The sequence below is a fragment of the Rhinichthys klamathensis genome, unplaced genomic scaffold (assembly GCF_029890125.1).
Source record: "Rhinichthys klamathensis goyatoka isolate OS25496 unplaced genomic scaffold, OSU_Roscu_1.1 h1tg000035l_1, whole genome shotgun sequence".
Taxonomy (NCBI): domain Eukaryota; kingdom Metazoa; phylum Chordata; class Actinopteri; order Cypriniformes; family Leuciscidae; genus Rhinichthys; species Rhinichthys klamathensis.
This window is the reverse complement of record NW_026606583.1, coordinates 6136078-6153204: the sequence shown is the minus strand read 5'-3', so window position 1 is coordinate 6153204 and position 17127 is coordinate 6136078. Positions and strand designations below refer to the sequence as shown.

Here is a 17127-nt window from a genome sequence, read left to right as displayed (position 1 = left end):
CTAATTAAATGTAGGCTAAATCGCCCTGAATTAAAATGTAAAAACATAATAATGTATTTGTCGAAATGTTGCGATATTGTTTCATTTAAGTTCATAATTATTCTATAAATGTTATTTAATTTAGCAGCATTACCACGAAGCACCGTGTTTCGATATTTATTTGAATAATACAAAATAAAATAAAAACTTAATTCACAAATTGCATGCCTGGTTGTAAGGATCCAAAGATCCCTGTAGACTTTAATATTAAGTGACAACAAATTCACAAGCGTTTTTTCAGATTATATTTAGTTTTGCTTGGAAAAAGCTGCCCCAAACCAGTTTTATTTCATCAATTATTGAAATAATGAAATATTTAGTAATAAACTTTTATGACAGAAATATCACTAGGCTACATGTAACTTAAATCATTTAATTCCTTCATTATCAACACTGTCTAGAATGGCGATTTAAGTGTGAATTGCGACTTCTCTTTGTGTTAAGTCAGCCTCAGACTCCGATAGCCTGTGGGGGGTTGGAGGGACAGTTGCTGGACAAAGGTGTTAAAGTCCCTGTAAAGGCAATTTCAAAAAAAATTTCTAAACACATTATAAATGTTAGAAATGTATTGCTAAAACATATTACAAAGACTGTGAACTGTGAAATACTGAATTGTGGAGTTAGACCGTTAAACAGTTTTTCACCATTGATATTTTACGGATTTTCTGGGCGGGGCTAAAACAGGGCTCGATGACGCACTGGAGCCCTTGAGCTCCTGGACACGCCCCTACTTGATGACGCTCTGAGGCCACTGAGGCTGGCCGCTCCTAACAATATTATAGAGCACATTCACATCAGTTTGCCGCTCAATCGCGAGTTACTGTCAGTACTATTATTAGTAACACAGCCTACAGATTGCTAGCTACTAGCTATGCCTTCGTCACGGAAATGCGTACTACCTGGATGCGATCACCGGATCACGTACAAAACAGATCGGTGTCCTTGTTTAAATTTCCGAAAAACGATTACATCAAGAAGAAGTGGATTAATTTTGTGAAGAGCCAACCTTGATGGAGAGCTGAGGATCACCGCCAAAACCCGCCTCTGTAAGTGATCATTTTACACTGGATAGTTTTATAAACTTTCGTCGGAGATAACTGTCTGGGATTCACTGATAATCCGCTGTTACTGGTGAATGGGGCCGAACCGACTCCCGCCTCAGCCTTCATCCTCCCGTCGCGCCGTTCGGCAGTGCGTGCATCCATTCCGGCTGTAGAGTTGAGTGAGGCGAGTCGACGACGGCAGCTTTCCCGCGAGTGGGCGTGGTTTCAGCGCAGCCAGTGGACACGCCCCCAGCGTTTGAGAGCAAGATTACTGCTCATTTTTTCTAGATTTTGATAGCTTATTTTATGTACTTGCTGGCTTTTTTTATCATTCAAATTTGGCTGGGTGACTAATAACACATTTTTCTGTGGTGTGACAAACTCAAAACACATACTTAATTTTGACTTTACAGGGACTGTTCCTCTTTCATATGGAGAGTGTCGGATAGCCAGCCTGATGAGCAGGCAAAATTATTGTAAGGATAAATCTGTGTCCAAATGTAGGCCCCATATCTTATTAAATTATAAATATTGTAGTTTATTTATTGTAGCCTATTTAAAGTTTTTTTTTCACACAAAATTTCAATTGAAGTTATTGTAAGGTGAATTCAACAAGGCATGCTGTGTCTTTGAAGCAACAATTAAAGGTTAAATAATTTTTTCGTGATTTGTATGGCTGACACGCAGCGACATATACAGTATTATCAGCTGTATGATGTGTTTTTACCCTGAAATGATTAATTTCGAGAGAGAGACCCGCGCGCGCAGCGAGGGAGACTAAATAAACTTGTTAAAAAGAGATCCAGCGCGAGAGAGGCAAAGAGAAACGCATGTTTTTAATTTAATTATGTTTCTTTGGACAATTTTCGTTTTGTAGGCCTACTGTTTTAATTGTTTAATTTAGCTGTAATTTCTTTGGCAATACAAATTTAAAATGTCGCAAGAATAAGATTAGCCTAGTGTTTCTTATTTTGCATCGCAAAAGAAATAAACTCTAAACAAGATGCAACCCTGTTTTAAATTAAACAATTTAAACCTTGAAATGTTCGAACTTGGTTTCAAACTTAAGTAATTTTAGTGTTCTTTTACATTACACAATAATTTAGCAGACTAAAGACGAGCTTCTTCATTTTCATTTTCTGATCGGCTGACAATCTTCATCAGTTTTTGTCGTTTGTGCAGCGGCTGCGGTTCTACAGGAATGTAGCAAATTTATGTTGTAATGATAATCAAACAAAACTCTTGACTTTAAATAAGTAAACAGATATAAACAGTTACCTATTTAAGCATCAAGGTGGGAAAATATAAACGTAGGACAACATCGGTTAACAACATCTATGCTACATTGAGATTCGATCTCGGGTCTGTTGAAGCTCCTCGAAGCTCGTGTCGTTGCGTTGATCACTGAGCTATCGTCTGTACGCTGTTAAAGTTGTAAAGCCTCGTTCATGTAGCCTAAATGTTTTTATTGCAATGTTTTATGTTGAAATGTTTTCATTATTTATTCAATTACATTTCAGTAGCCTAATTTCAGTATTGTGATTATGAATTATTTTAACTACGTTTCACTTGTTGAATTCTTCTGCTACCAGCTTTCAATCGCTCTGAATCAGCGCGGTGCGGCAGCAGATTACGCATTAGAGAGAATAAACCGGAATAAACGAACACTTTTCAGAGTCTATGATTGTAGCGCCTCTTAGCGGTAAAAGGCAGCAAATACACCACACATTTTACCGCCGCGGTGGAACAGCTGATGTGGGCGTTGTCATGGCTTGCCTCGACATTTGCGTTTGAATAGCGCGCGTCGTCCGTGGGCGTGTCAGATTAACGCGTAATGAAGTGTAATGAGCTGGGGGAAAAAATACTGACAGCACTCTCTTTTCATACAGATTGCATAAACTGAGAATATTTGTTTTTTATATAAATTACTTCATTTAAAAGAAGAGAATTCAAGCTTCATAAAGAAAAACCTCTCGTGCCTGTGTGACAAGTAATCGCGGAGTTACAGTTAATCTTAGGACGCGTTTCAGAATGGACTTCACTGACAGAGAGAACGCAAAACTCGCATCATGTTTGTTTTTCTTTATTTGGTGAAAAGCACAACACTTTGTTTTTATTGTGAGTATCCACAAAAAAAATAGAAACTTAACAGGATCTAATGATGTACAACACTTATATGTAAGATCAAAATTAACAGAGTAATTTGAGTCTCTTTTGCACTGATAAGGAAAAAAGTGAGCTGGTATCGCCGGCGAGACCGCCGACCCCAGAGAGTTAATGACACAATATCCTCAAAATCAGGAAATAATAGCACCCCAAACTAATACATACAAGACATAAAGTGCTGTCACCATCACACGCACTCATACTAGACACACATATGTTAACTGTTCATTTTCAATGTTCATTTTTCTTTATATTATTGCTAAAAGATTTAAATTTTAAATAAGATTTTAAACTTCCCATTTTCCTGTAGCTTCTACCTAATTTTACATGGTCTCCCAACCAGTTTCAAAGCATGTCTTGTTCATTATTCATTAGAATTTAATGAGGTCAGCTGGGTTGTTTTGTTTCATTATCATTGTTTTGCTTCAGCTTGCTCTAGCAGGCCGATGACAGAAAGACAGACACAGTTACCATCCCTTCCTCCGCTCAAGCAGTCTCTCTCACTATAAATAAATTTCTAAGACTGTAACTTATATAAAATGTAATATTAAATTCGTTACAATAATCTTTGACCATTCACCTTTGTTATCCAGACTTTTCTTAAATCAAAAGCTGTCTTCATCTTTAGCCACCACCATGTCTAACGACCTTCAAGAGTTAAAACTATGTTATAGACATATTAGGTCAAAATCAACACTATGATTTTCCTTGCCCATAAGGCAACCGACATCAAAAAGTTTTATTACTGTCTCCACAACAACTAATGGGAATCACTTCATGGCCCCGACTGAACCCCGAAGGCCCATTCCAGTTAGCTCTTTATCTATAACCTCCATCAGGGTGTTGTCCCCCCTGGCATATTTTCAGACGCTTGTCACAATGAAAAACAAGCCATACAACTAAGGCGGTTTCTGGTGAGTGGTATATGGAGGAGCTTTGTTTCTGGGGCAGACTGCAGTAACTCGTCACCGTTTCATCTCCCCTTAACGGTATAAGGACGCTGCTGGCCTCACAGCTCCTGCTCAACTCTCATACCTGTCTCACATAGCACACCTCCATTCAGGAGATGCCCAATGACTTTACGTGACCCCTCTGCCTTAGGTTGCCCCCTGTCTGGCCAAAGAAGGTCTTACCCGTCATAGAGATGGTCACTCGTGCCCACTGGTAACCGCTTTTTCCCATCACAGAATCTTTGACCGTTTTCTTCAACAAAATCTGTTGTTCTCTGGAGCTTAGGAAAGACACAATCAAGAGTCACCAGGGCCATTCGGACTGCCTAATAGTTGTAACACAGGGAGACAGATTAATAACAACAGTATTTAATCACTTAAACCCATTAACCATCTTAAAAGCAGCAACCTAGCTACTCAGTGGATTTAGATCACAACCGTACATTCAGTGTATATTTCCGTCGGCCCCGCCCCCGTTTCATGGTGGGGACTAAGATCAGACAAAGAAGTTACTGGTCCTAAAATAACCTAATCAAAGATGTCACTACAAACAGCTTATCACTTATGACACCGACTCAGGTAACAGCTTTTAGCTGACATTGACTGAGAGAGAGACATTGAATGAGAGAGGGACTGGTACACTGCACTCTCATGAACGTCTAACTTTATCTACCATCTTTTAACTCTATCCCAGCTTAAGGCATCTTTGCCAGATATTACATACGGTTTCAAATAAACATATTATTTATATTTGTCTTTTGCCCACACATCAGGAAATTTAGGCATTACAAATTTCCACTCAGATTGAGTCTGTTGCACTGGCAGTTTCAGCCACAGCACACATCAGATTCAGATAAGCAAACTGTTTCATTACAGCCAATAACAAACTTATCTTTTGAAAGCAAAATATAAGCTTCTAGTTCTTTCATGGTCAACTTTTAAAGCTGTTTGTTTAATCAGCATTTAGCAACTGTTAATCCAGTACTGCTTCTGCTTATTTGTTCTTACATAAAAATAATTATTCTAGTTCTCAATAACGTTTCACATTTCTCAATCTCAATTTTAATTGTCAAGTTCTCAACCATAGTTTAATATTTGACTTAAGTTTTCTCTTGGAGTTTATCAATCTCCAATTAGGATTCACACTAATTTTGACGAGTCAAGCACTCTCTGCTTGTGATACTTTTGCAGTTATGGTAAATCATCTGTGAGATTAGTCTCTCTATATCATCTAAAATCTTTTTAAAATGTTTAATTACAACACAATCATCCTTTTAGTTACTTTGATATATTTTGCAACTCACATTTGTTGGAGTCATTAATTTTACATCAACTTCAATCTTTTGACCTTGTTTTTATCTCTTATTTCTCAGACGAAAAATGTCACTGTCGTCATTTAAACACTGATCTACTTTCAAACCAATATTATTACCAGAAATGTGTTGTCATTTTATCACATTTTTAAACACCTTCTCGGTGGGCATTTACAGTTACGTATTAAATGGTCCTGAGGACCACCATTAAAACACTCTCTGTCATCTGATGAATTTGTTTCAGCCTCAACTACAGCATCACACCCTTGAAGCAGTGTGTGTCCCATTCAGGAATGCAAACAGCGCCACTGATAAGCAGTTCTCTGTATTCTTTTTACAGTCCACCAATGGTGGATTCACTCACAATAGCCCAATCATAATCTTCATCATTATTATTGGCAGAACATCAATTTTCATAAGCTGCATCGAAATGCTCAAAATATTCTAAGTTGTTTTCACAAAGTGCCTGTTTAACTTTAGTCGCTTGTCCAGGGAAATTATCCCAGACCCAGAATTTCTTTCACTTGCTTCTTGTAATCATCGTAAGCAATACGAGGCTAAACATTTTAATTTTTCAGTTTCTTTGTTTGTTTGTAGCCAGTCAAGTTGTTTAAATTTCCAATCAGAATCAAAATCCTGACTACCATTTACTTAATAATTTCTGCTAATTTCTGCAAATTTCTTTGAAGTGAGGGCTTTAGAGCACAGCTGCTTACAGCGTTTGCTTTCCTGTCTCACTATTTGTTTCAAGACTCTTCAGGTTACTGATTAAGTTATTACATTTTTCTGCCATATCTTAATCATGGTTCATACTCACCTAAAATTATTGCAGAAATGGAGGCGGCGATCTTTGAACAACACAGCTTGGCTTCTGCGTGATGAAACTGCAAAGTATACTCTAAAATCACAGTTCCATATACTGGTCCACGCCAATTTGGGTCACAACTTTTTAAATTTTTCTCTCGGAATTGTTCCTGATGCATCCCTGGCAAACAACCCTATTATTGTTAGTATCCCTAACTGCCTGATTCACTTCACTAAGTTCGGGGATCCCCTATCTGAAATGGAAGAGATTGAGCAGGTTTACGGTGCCACTGGACCTCTAGCCCAGGGACGTGCTCTGCTGGGGTGGTGCTACACCAGTAATGCCCAGCGGGGCCCCCACAGAGCACGCTTCGCTTGCGCTGTCTGCTGCCGTTACCCTTAACGACGCTCTCAGCGACTTCTTATACTGTCAGCAGTATAATTAACTTACTCCTTCACTCGCCTCATCGGAGTGAAGCTCTCCCGCTCTCCTTCAAAATCTCTTCCAGTCAGACAGCCCTAACAATTAATAAAAGCTTACTACCTTGTTTGTTGATTTGCCAGGGGTGTCACCGAGAATAATTGCCTGCGCATCCTCCACCATAACTGTAAGGGGTATACAGTCAAAGACCCAGAACCAGATATGAAGAATGAAGACCCGGAGTCAGAATTATAAAAAATTAAAGAAAAGTTTTACTGAAGATAGTTTGCATTTTCATCAGCAGAAGTCAGCTTCAAGACTCACCCAGGAGTTCGTAGGCCGCCTCGCTTACAGTTACAAAGATCACAGCAGTTATACCATTTCCAAGGTCTAAGCTACGTCATTGCTTACAGGTTGAATGATTCTCATTGGCTAAGAAACATTAAGAGCCTAAACAATTTAACACATGTGAGGAGATAGGGGTGCCTATCGCCATTAGTCACGATAGTTGTGGTCCACTCATTAGATTTAGGTCTGTGGTGGCCTCGCAGGTTAGAGAAGGGCGCCGGGGTGTCTGGTCCGAACGTCCAGAACCTATGTCATACGCACACACACAAATAACAGACACTAGCAAATAACAGCTCCCATCAAGGCTGAAGAGAGTCTGAGCTCCTTATTATCAGTTAAGTATACCAAAACATAATGCTAAAACATTCACTCGTTTGGGAGAAAAACAGATCACTGGCATTTACTCCGAAGGAAGGAAATACACTGGAAAGAATACATTTTAATACAACAATTAAAGTTTGATAGTAACGCTCAATATAGCTTGACCATATGTCCAGCGAAGAATCATATGTGCCCACGCTGCCTTTAGGACACTCTACTGATACCAGAGAAAGAGACAAACGGCCTTGTGGGTTACGTGGCCTTCGTGTCCTGCGTGTACTACGTGCAATCTCAAAGTAAGATTGGAATGCACCTAAAAGAAACTGGTTACTTACATCACATGCATTTAAGAAAATATAATTTCACAAGCACAAAGAATATAAAAATTATTATGTGATAATGAATATATTTGATTAATGATTTTTTATAAAGGAAGTATATAACCATTCAAAAGGATATATGATTATAGATGTATTTGAAGAGGCAAGGGATTTTGACCAACCCTTCACTTTAAAATGGTGGAGTAAAAGATATCGTTTTATTTTAAAGTGAAACTATAAAATGAGACCCTTGGAGTAAGCTGCCCTCTCAGAATTGGCACAGAATTTTTTACATTTTATATTAATTCACGGGGTTATTATTCAATAATTTATTGAGTTACATTTCAAACATCACTAATCATTTACATATATAGGCTAATTGAGTGAAATCATTCAAATTGAATTTATAATGTTGCTATTATGAAATATCTTCAATTAATAATATATGGGCAATTAAATATGTATTCATATGCCTGCATATAAATCATAGAATAAAATTACCTTTTAGATTAATAACTTTTACTGAGAAACTAAACTGGCAAAAAACACATTTTTAAATAGATTAGATGATGATTTGGTGTTTAACATTAATGACCATTTAAAATATACCAGTATATAAATATTAATAAAAATGATATCAAAAGTAATTTAAGCATTCCGTAAAAGATTACCCTCGTTAGGTGGCCATATTACCCCGGTAGTAATTTTACATTTGAGTAATGAGAAATAAATTAGCAAATGTTTCCTTTTATTTCCCGTAATAACATGATGCATGTGCTATATCTAAATGTAATAATTTAAAAGTAAATGCACCTTGTTCATCTTCCCCCATCTTTCCCTACCTACTACCAGAACTACAAAACTACTGTATTATATCCCACAATGCAATTGATCTTCCATGTCCAGTGTAACAAATGAACCAGAATTATTATCAACCATCAATTTTATCATTATCGTCTTCACTCATTATTTGATTGAAAAAAGCCACAATTGGATTAAAAAAAAATATTGTCCATAATCTTGGACACATTTTTATTTACTTTTACAATGTATTATGGGATTGTCCTCTCCCTGAATGTTTCATAGAAGGCAACTTTTTCCCATCATGCCTGTGATCCCTCTTCTTGCTTTGCCTCTCAGGAGATACCTATTTCTTCAAGAACAACTCGTACTGGGTGCTGAAGAGCGGAGAGTTGGACCAAGACAGTGTCAGTCTCGGATCGACCGCAGTTGATTGGATGAAGTGTCCAGAGCCAACTCCAACCAAACCTCCAGACAACCCACGGCAAAAAGGAGACTGTTACTGTGGCATCAACGGAGCCGTACAGATGAGTGCTTCATCGTGGTTACTGTCAGCCATAGTCCTGCTTTATCCAGGTGTCTTTGTATAGGCCTCGACTCGCAATAACTCATCAGCCTTATTTTACATGGACTGTCTCAAAGCACTTAAAGTGATATCAAATATCCAAATATTACTTAAAGGGATAGTTCACTTTGAAATTAATTTTTGGTATGTTTTAGCTTACCTTAACGGCATCCAAGATGTAGGTGTCTTTGTTTCCGCAGTAGTTTCAATTTTGATATTTTTAGGTCAAACCGTTCTTGTCTGTCAGTCATATAATGCAGGTCTAAAGAGCATGCACAGAGAAGTCCAAATTAAACATGATTTAATGACTCGTAAATGTAAGTACACATTGATGGCCTAAGACACGAAACGAGCGGTTTGTGTGAGAAAATGAACAGTATTTATATCGTTTTTACCTCTTGTAACGCACAGACCGAAGCGCCGGCGCCCTCAGATCACTTGGACGTGGCTGTGGTTACAAGAGGTAAAAACGATATAAATACTGTTCGTTTTCTCACACAAACCGCTCGTTTCGTGTCTTAGGCCATCAATGTATGGAGGGATTGTTGGGTCAGATTGAAAACTAAAAGTCTAAAACTAAAAGTCTTAAACGAAAACCAAAAGTCTAAGTTTGAAACTAAAAGTCTAAGTCGAAAACTAAAAGTCTAAGTCGAAAATGAATTTGGTATTTAGGATAGGGCATTTGGTATTTAGGATTGGGCATTTGGTATTTAGGATAGGGCATTTGGTATTTAGGATTGGGCATTTGGTATTTAGGATAGGGCATTTGGTATTTAGGATAGGGCACTTCCTAAATACCAACTTAGACTTTTAGTTTCAAACTTAGACTTTTGGTTTTCGTTTAAGACTTTTAGTTTTAGACTTTTAGTTTTCAATCTGACCCAACAATCCCTCCATATCAATGTGTACTTACATTTACGAGTCATTAAATCATGTTTAATTTGGACTTCTCTGTGCATGCTCTTTGAGGTGGTGACCATAGACCTGCATTATATGACTGACAGACAAGAACGGTTTGACCTAAAAATATCAAAATTGAAACTACTGCGGAAACAAAGACACCTACATCTTGGATGCCCTTGAGGTAAGCTAAAACATATCAAAAATAAATTTCAAAGTGAACTATCCCTTTAAGAGCAGATTCACATGGTAAAAGACATGGTTTGATCTATGCAGGTTTAACATACAAATATATTAAAATAGATTATTTTTAAGCTTTTTTTTTTGAAGGTTCAAAGTTGTAATGACATTATTTGAACTATATGAATTCATTATTTATAGCTTTTACTGTTACCCTTTTGCATTGTTCTGTGACTACAGGGTAAAAATATAGAGTACGAGGATTTATCTAAATGAATTCATTTTTATCATGAAGGCAGCGTGAGATATGATGTATGTAGTCCGTATGATCTCCAGCTGCAATGACACGTAGGATCCACTGGTGGGCATTAACACACATCGTGGCAGAGCTTCAATAGGTTAGCTGTGTCATCTAAGCAGGGGTGTCAAGTTCAGTTCCTGGGGCCGGTTGCATAAACCTCTAAGACTAGTCTTACAAGTTAGACGTCAATTTTTTTTCTTTAAGCTTTTTTAAATCAGTTACATAAAATTGTAAATTGGCCTAATTTGATACTGGAAAGTAAGACGGACTGCCCCAGACTAACTGCTAGTGGGTCATACTAGAGCTTAATAAACTGTCTTAACATAATGGCTGTGTTTATGCAACCAGCCCCTGGAGTGTCGCTGTCCTGCAGAGTTTAACTCCAACACTTGTTAAACACACCTGGACCAGCTAATCAAGGTCTTACGGATCACTAGAAACTCCCAGGCTGGGGTTTTGGAGCTAAACTCTGTCGGACAGTGTTGACACATGTGGGGCCTCATTTATAAGACGTATCACACATACACACATTTGAGAAATGATCATAAGATCAAATGTAGGATGGTTTCTACGCAACGTTTTATAAATGAGGCCCCTCATCTACGGCCTTGCTTAAATTCACAGGGCCTGGAGTTTTGCTGGGACATTTTGATAAAAGTATATGAGGCATGATGCTTTTTTTGTCTGGATCTAAATATTTATTAAAACATTCATACAAATGCAATTCGTAAAAGCAATGCAACTGTCCCGATATCACAATGAAAAGAAAAGGCTCATTGATTAAGAATAAAACTCATGAAAATAAGGTATTATTGTATTATTTCTACGAACAACAAAAAACGCATTCACTACTTATTTGAAAAACGTTTGTCTTGCGATGTGCAGAAACACAGAAAATGTGTCATGGTTAATTGAGTTTCTTAAAATATCAAATAATTTTACTTTTTTATGACAAGGAAAGATACTGTAAGTGTGTTTTAAACAAGATGTATCCTTTTTATTTTTTTATCTGGTAGCACAACCCACCTCAATATCTTTAGCAAATTTAAAGAGTCCAGATTTAATTATTGCTAATGACTTAAATGTATGTACTTAATAAAATCATTTTTCAATCCAATTTAGTATTATTGAGAGATAATATTATAGGTTACACTTTCTTTTGATGGTCCCCTTTAGACATTCGGTTGACTAACTAATATTCTAATGAGAGATGACATGCAGGAGTGACGTTACTTATAGTCCACAGAATGTCTAAAGTGAAACCATAGTTTAAATATTTTTTAATTAGTTTTTATTTCTGTATTATCTGCTTTAAATCGAAAGTTTTAGACATTTTATTGTGTGTATTTGTCATTTTTTTTTTTTTTTTTTTTTTTTTTATATAATTAAATCATATTTGTTGTGTGTAAAATATTTATTTCACTTAATGTTAATTTTCTTTCATGTAACAAAGATGTTATGTTTTAGTTTGAGTAAATAACCCTGCTCAGGGCTTGTTCTAAGTATGAAGTTTGACAGGTGAGGGTTTCAGTCATGACGTTCGTCAGCCATTAGTCAATAGAACTGGAATGTTATTGTTTGACTTACACCTTTAGGCAAAATTTAGTATAATTTTTGTCAAAATGTTTGCATGCACAAAATAATTGGGTTTCAAAATAATACCAAAGCATCTAAAAAAAAAAACAAGACATGGCAAAGACAAGGTGAAGCACTGACATGATGAGATTAAAAATGGCTGTTTACCATTCTAGACATGTTTTTATCATAAAGTCAGAAATACCAGCTGACTGAAACTGTGTGTGTGTGTCTGTTTTCACTTTAATTGTAGTCCTAGGTAATTAGTTGTGCATTTCATTTGTGTTACTTTTTTTTCAACTATGTCTAAACAGTTCTTATTCATTTTTATTTATTAGTTTTGATTTATTTAAATTGTTGCCATGGCAACTATCTGAAATTAAATTATATAGGCTAGTTAAGTAATGACAATGTTTTTATGGTTTTAATTAATTATAATAACCATGGTATTGTCATTATAATTATCAAAATGATTGTCATTATTATATAACAGTATTGAAACTTGTATAACTGCCGTGATAAGATTATTTTTCATTTGAAGGTTGATGGAATTGTAAGTGCCAATATCACATTACTGAATGGCACTCTCTGCTCACAAAGAAAGAGTGATTCGATTAAGTAGATGAAGGAATTCTTTTGAACAATAAACACGATCCACAAAGGACTTGCGACAAAAGGCCAAGTGTAAACTACCTATAGTATACACCCAAATGTATGACACCCTAAAGCATAACAGAACATTTTGTCCTTTTTTATCGCCTTTGAAATGGAACCGGATCCTTTAGTGGTCTGGGTTCAACAATCAGCAAACCTGAAATTCACGCCCCCTGGATTACATTTCAGATATGTTTGAGATAAAGATTGTGTAACAATACACTTCATTTATTGTTGTGAACACTCACTTCTTGAATAAAAGGTTTGATGAATTGAACATCTAATAAACACTTGAAGTAAATCCCATCTTTGTTCTACAATCGAGACCTTTACAGTTTAATTAATAGGCCTCAACTGAAAATTAGCTTAAATTTCAATCAAGGAAATATTGGGACGAAACTTCACACAAAGAAAACCTCTGGGAAACGTGTAAAACAAGCTGTATTGTAATGCAACAGCGTTGTACTGCTCCTGTAAAACCATTTCCAGAACATTTTTTCCTTACACAATCAGCCTTAATGTTTCAGACCTCATGCTGGGCAGAGTTATGTTCTGTGTGTGGAATTTATACTTATCTTATTAACAGTTGGAGTTCATATTCAGGTTTTAGATTATATTTAACAAGTATGTATTCATTTGGCCACACCGGATTAAATGAATCCTCACAAAGAAAGAGTTTGTTCAGAATCCTTGAAAATAGTGACTCAAAAGAATAACTTGTTGAGAGGAGTTGGAAATCATTGAACTCTCATGTGCAACTAGGGAACTAGTGCGCATGTCAGTTAATAAACATTTCAACTTTTTCCATGTCACTCACGAAAAGCAATCACTTAGCTCCTGTAGACTAGTGAAGAAATAATGGGCTACTTTTTCACATCCTTTTTGAAACTGTAAGCTTTGGACCCCATTCATAGTAATTGCATGTCAAAGAGCGACCTGCGCATTATTAAAAGTTCCTTTGCAGAGGTGGAAAATCATGCTTTAGAAGAATGTAGACCTACGAGACCTGTTACCACGGGAACAAATAGTCATAAAAAAGGTTTTGTTTCAGAAGCAGAATGTACAGTATTGGAAGAATGTGGAAAGTCTTAAAGGAAACTTTTTTTTTTTGTGTGGCATGGTCAAATTAATTCATGGGAATTTCGTAGAATGTTGAGACAATGACACAAACTCTTGGGATGAGAATGCATTGCATATTTGTATTGCACTTCTCCCATTCATAGTAATATGAGTCCACTGTCTTTGTAAATTGTGTTTTCTCTCCTCATCTCCCTCTCTCACACACACTATTTTACTTTCACTTTCTTAGTCCAACCAACATTTCATGGTGGGGCTAATGTCAACCCTATCTGAATTAGCCCCGGTGTGGGTCTTAAAGGGAAAGTTCTGCCATTAATTACTCGCCCCCATGTCATTCCAAACCCGTAAGACCTCCATTCACAGCTACTTAATTTACACTTTGAAGGCCCAGAAAGGTAGGAAATACATCGTTAAAATAGTTCATGTGACTACAGTGGTTCAACCTTAATTTTATGAAGTGACGAATACTTTTTGTGCACCAAAAACCCCAAAAATATCACTTCATTCAACATTTGTGAATGGAGCTCCCCCTGAGCTCTCAGATTTCATCAAAAATATCTTCATTTGTGTTCCGAAGATGAACAAAGCTCTTACGGGTTTGGAACGAGATGAGAGTGAGTAATTAATGACATCATTTTCATTTTTGGGTGAAATCTCTTTAAAAGGGGTTGTCCATGGGGTCCATGTCAGCCCTGTATTGGCTAATTCAGCAGACCTACCTCAAGCCCATATGTTGCCCATTGGCCACACAATGAAAAGTATATATTTTTAAATAATTCAAAAAATATATACATTGGAACTTCATGCTATCACGAGAAAGCAAGCAACCCTTACATAACATAAAAACTGCCTAAACATGAGGGTGAGTAATTGACAGAATTTACATTTTTGGGTGAACTAACCCTATAAATGCATTTGCATTTAATAATCCCAACTGACTGTCAATCCACTGGTTGCACATTCAGCATTCTTTGTGGACAGATACAGTATCAGTTGATATTGTGTAACTATGATCACCCTCAAAGGTGGCACTACTGTATTAATACAAATGCATACAAAAGACAATCCCAGGGAACATCACTGATGTCATTGTGTGGAATAAGCAAATTGCCCACATGCCTTTAGAAACGTTTTCCTCTCTTGTAATGAGTTTCGACCTGCAGTAATAATGTGGCCATATGAAACATCAGCTGGCAAAGAAAGTTCATGCAAAGTCCAACCCATTTGAGCCACATGGGAGGGAAATGTAATATTTCAAGTGACCTTTATGTTTAACACCCTCACATCTCATTCCAAATGTTATTTATCCTGACACGATTTGAAAATTGTGTACTAATGCACTATTCTACGCCATTTTTGTAGTATCAACAGTGTGAGAAGTGTATTAACACTAAAAATTCCAAAAAGAAAATGCACAAGGTGCATTTAATTTATGTTAAGATGTAGGACACATGCAAATTAACTTATAAAATTCATATACTAGACTAGAGTACATTGTTCATGTCATTTGGGACGCAGTCTTGAGACATTTTAGAAGATGGGCCATAGTTTTATTGCTCATTAGTTTAAAACATCTGTACAATATTTGAAAAAAAATCAGATAACTAGAAATGTCCTTAAAGGGGCTAAAACGTAAGAATCGCTTTTATTGCCAATGTGTGAACAGCTTGTAACAAAACTTAGAACATGAGACCTTCCCAGGTTGTCTTTAAAAGCCTGTAAACCGATTTTTATGTGAAGTCCTTTTTTTGCAGGGAAAATCAAAAGTATGTTACATTTATGAGCGCACCTTAGAGCCTTTCTTCCATGCAATGACACATGACATGAACGCCTTAATCGTTCGTTTCATGTCATAATTACCATAATTGTTTTTAATTTATTTTTGGTAATTACATGGTGTGAACACAGCATTATACAATATTCATTATGCCAAAAGAGCTAACCTGTAATTTGTCAGTGTCATGCAAAGAAGAGTGATTAATTCAAAATATCCAGATCTGTATAGTAGTTTTAAATATACTTTATCATTTTAATTAGCCTACCTCATCTGTGAACTGTGGGTGTCTTAAACAGTATAGCTGCAAAGAAGTCCCAGCTTTTCCCCTCAAGCAAAGAACTTCGACGCGAGTTAGTATAACAGGGCATTGAATCCCCTTCAGTCTGCTGTATGTAACTCATGTGTGAGTGAGAATGCAAGCAGTAAGTTGCTGGCTGCAATTCACTTAGCCACCAGTCATCAATAATGACTAGGGTTTCAGAAATCTACATACAGCCCCTTTAACAATGTTTTATAAATATACAGATTCACTCACCTTCTCTTAAAACCACCATAACACAACACTTTCTTTACATTTAAGACTGAGACAAGATCACATGTATGCTAGTCTAGTGCTATATCTCCCTTGCACTAATATTATTTTTGAAATGGTTCTAGACCATTATAACATTTACATTCAAAGACAAATCAAAACACAAGATTGATGTGGAATCTGCAGTTAAAATGAATTGACAAAGACAAAATGCACAAATGTAAGATAAATTTGATACAATTAGTAACTTTATTTTTTTTTTCTCCCTCAGTAATATGCATTTTAAAAAAGCAAGGAGTAAAAATCTCAAATGACTGGTTGAATACGGCACTGAAGCGTTTTTACAAACATTCACATATTTTAGGCAATGACACTTTTGTAGAAGGGATTGGGGAAAACAAACAAAAAAACCTTGTTTACTAACCCAATCTCATGAAAAGCATCTCTAAAGCACGCATTGTATAAATTGCACGATAAATACAATGTATGCTATAGAGACGCATTTAATGAGATCAGGCCGGTGTACTACAAACAAATCCAAACTTTATAGTGAAAACCTACAAAATAGCCATGAGTGAACGTCAAAAGAACCAGTTTTACTTTTCTGGGGAGAAAAGTATTAACAGGTTTTTTCCTCCTAAAGCCACGTTTAAATCAATGTAATGTCCTTCACCCTCAGCCTGTTGCCTACATTCACTGCTTTCTTTCCATTTCTAACTCCAAAAGCTGACACTGTAGTCAAATATTAAAATAAGTGCATTTAAAAGTCCAAACACATGCTCAAATGTTTTTCAAAACTGTGCACCAAATCAAACACTGTATAAAACACCACTACAACCAAACGTTCAAGACCTTCAGTGCACAACTTGGGAGAAATCCACATTTCCGTATGAAACCGGTGCAGGAAACAAGCTGAGAGTGAGGAAACTAGCATTTAGCTGAAAAACACTAATCTTTTCACAGCAATATTAAACCTTGACAATAAGAACTATGCATTAAAACAGACAAATTTTACATGGATAATATAAAATGTGCGG

General features: G+C 36.4%; 1 protein-coding gene across 1 annotated transcript in view; it reads left to right on the top strand.

The window, feature by feature from the left end:
• mmp25b (matrix metallopeptidase 25b) overlaps positions 1–9235 on the top strand; it is a 29471-nt gene extending 20236 nt beyond the window's left edge. Inside the window, exon 10 of the mRNA XM_056246019.1 lies at positions 8866–9235. Within this exon, the coding sequence (XP_056101994.1) occupies positions 8866–9116 (251 nt within the window). The 3' untranslated portion in view covers positions 9117–9235. The remainder of the gene's footprint in view (positions 1–8865) is intronic.
• The last annotated feature ends 7892 nt before the right edge of the window (positions 9236–17127 follow it).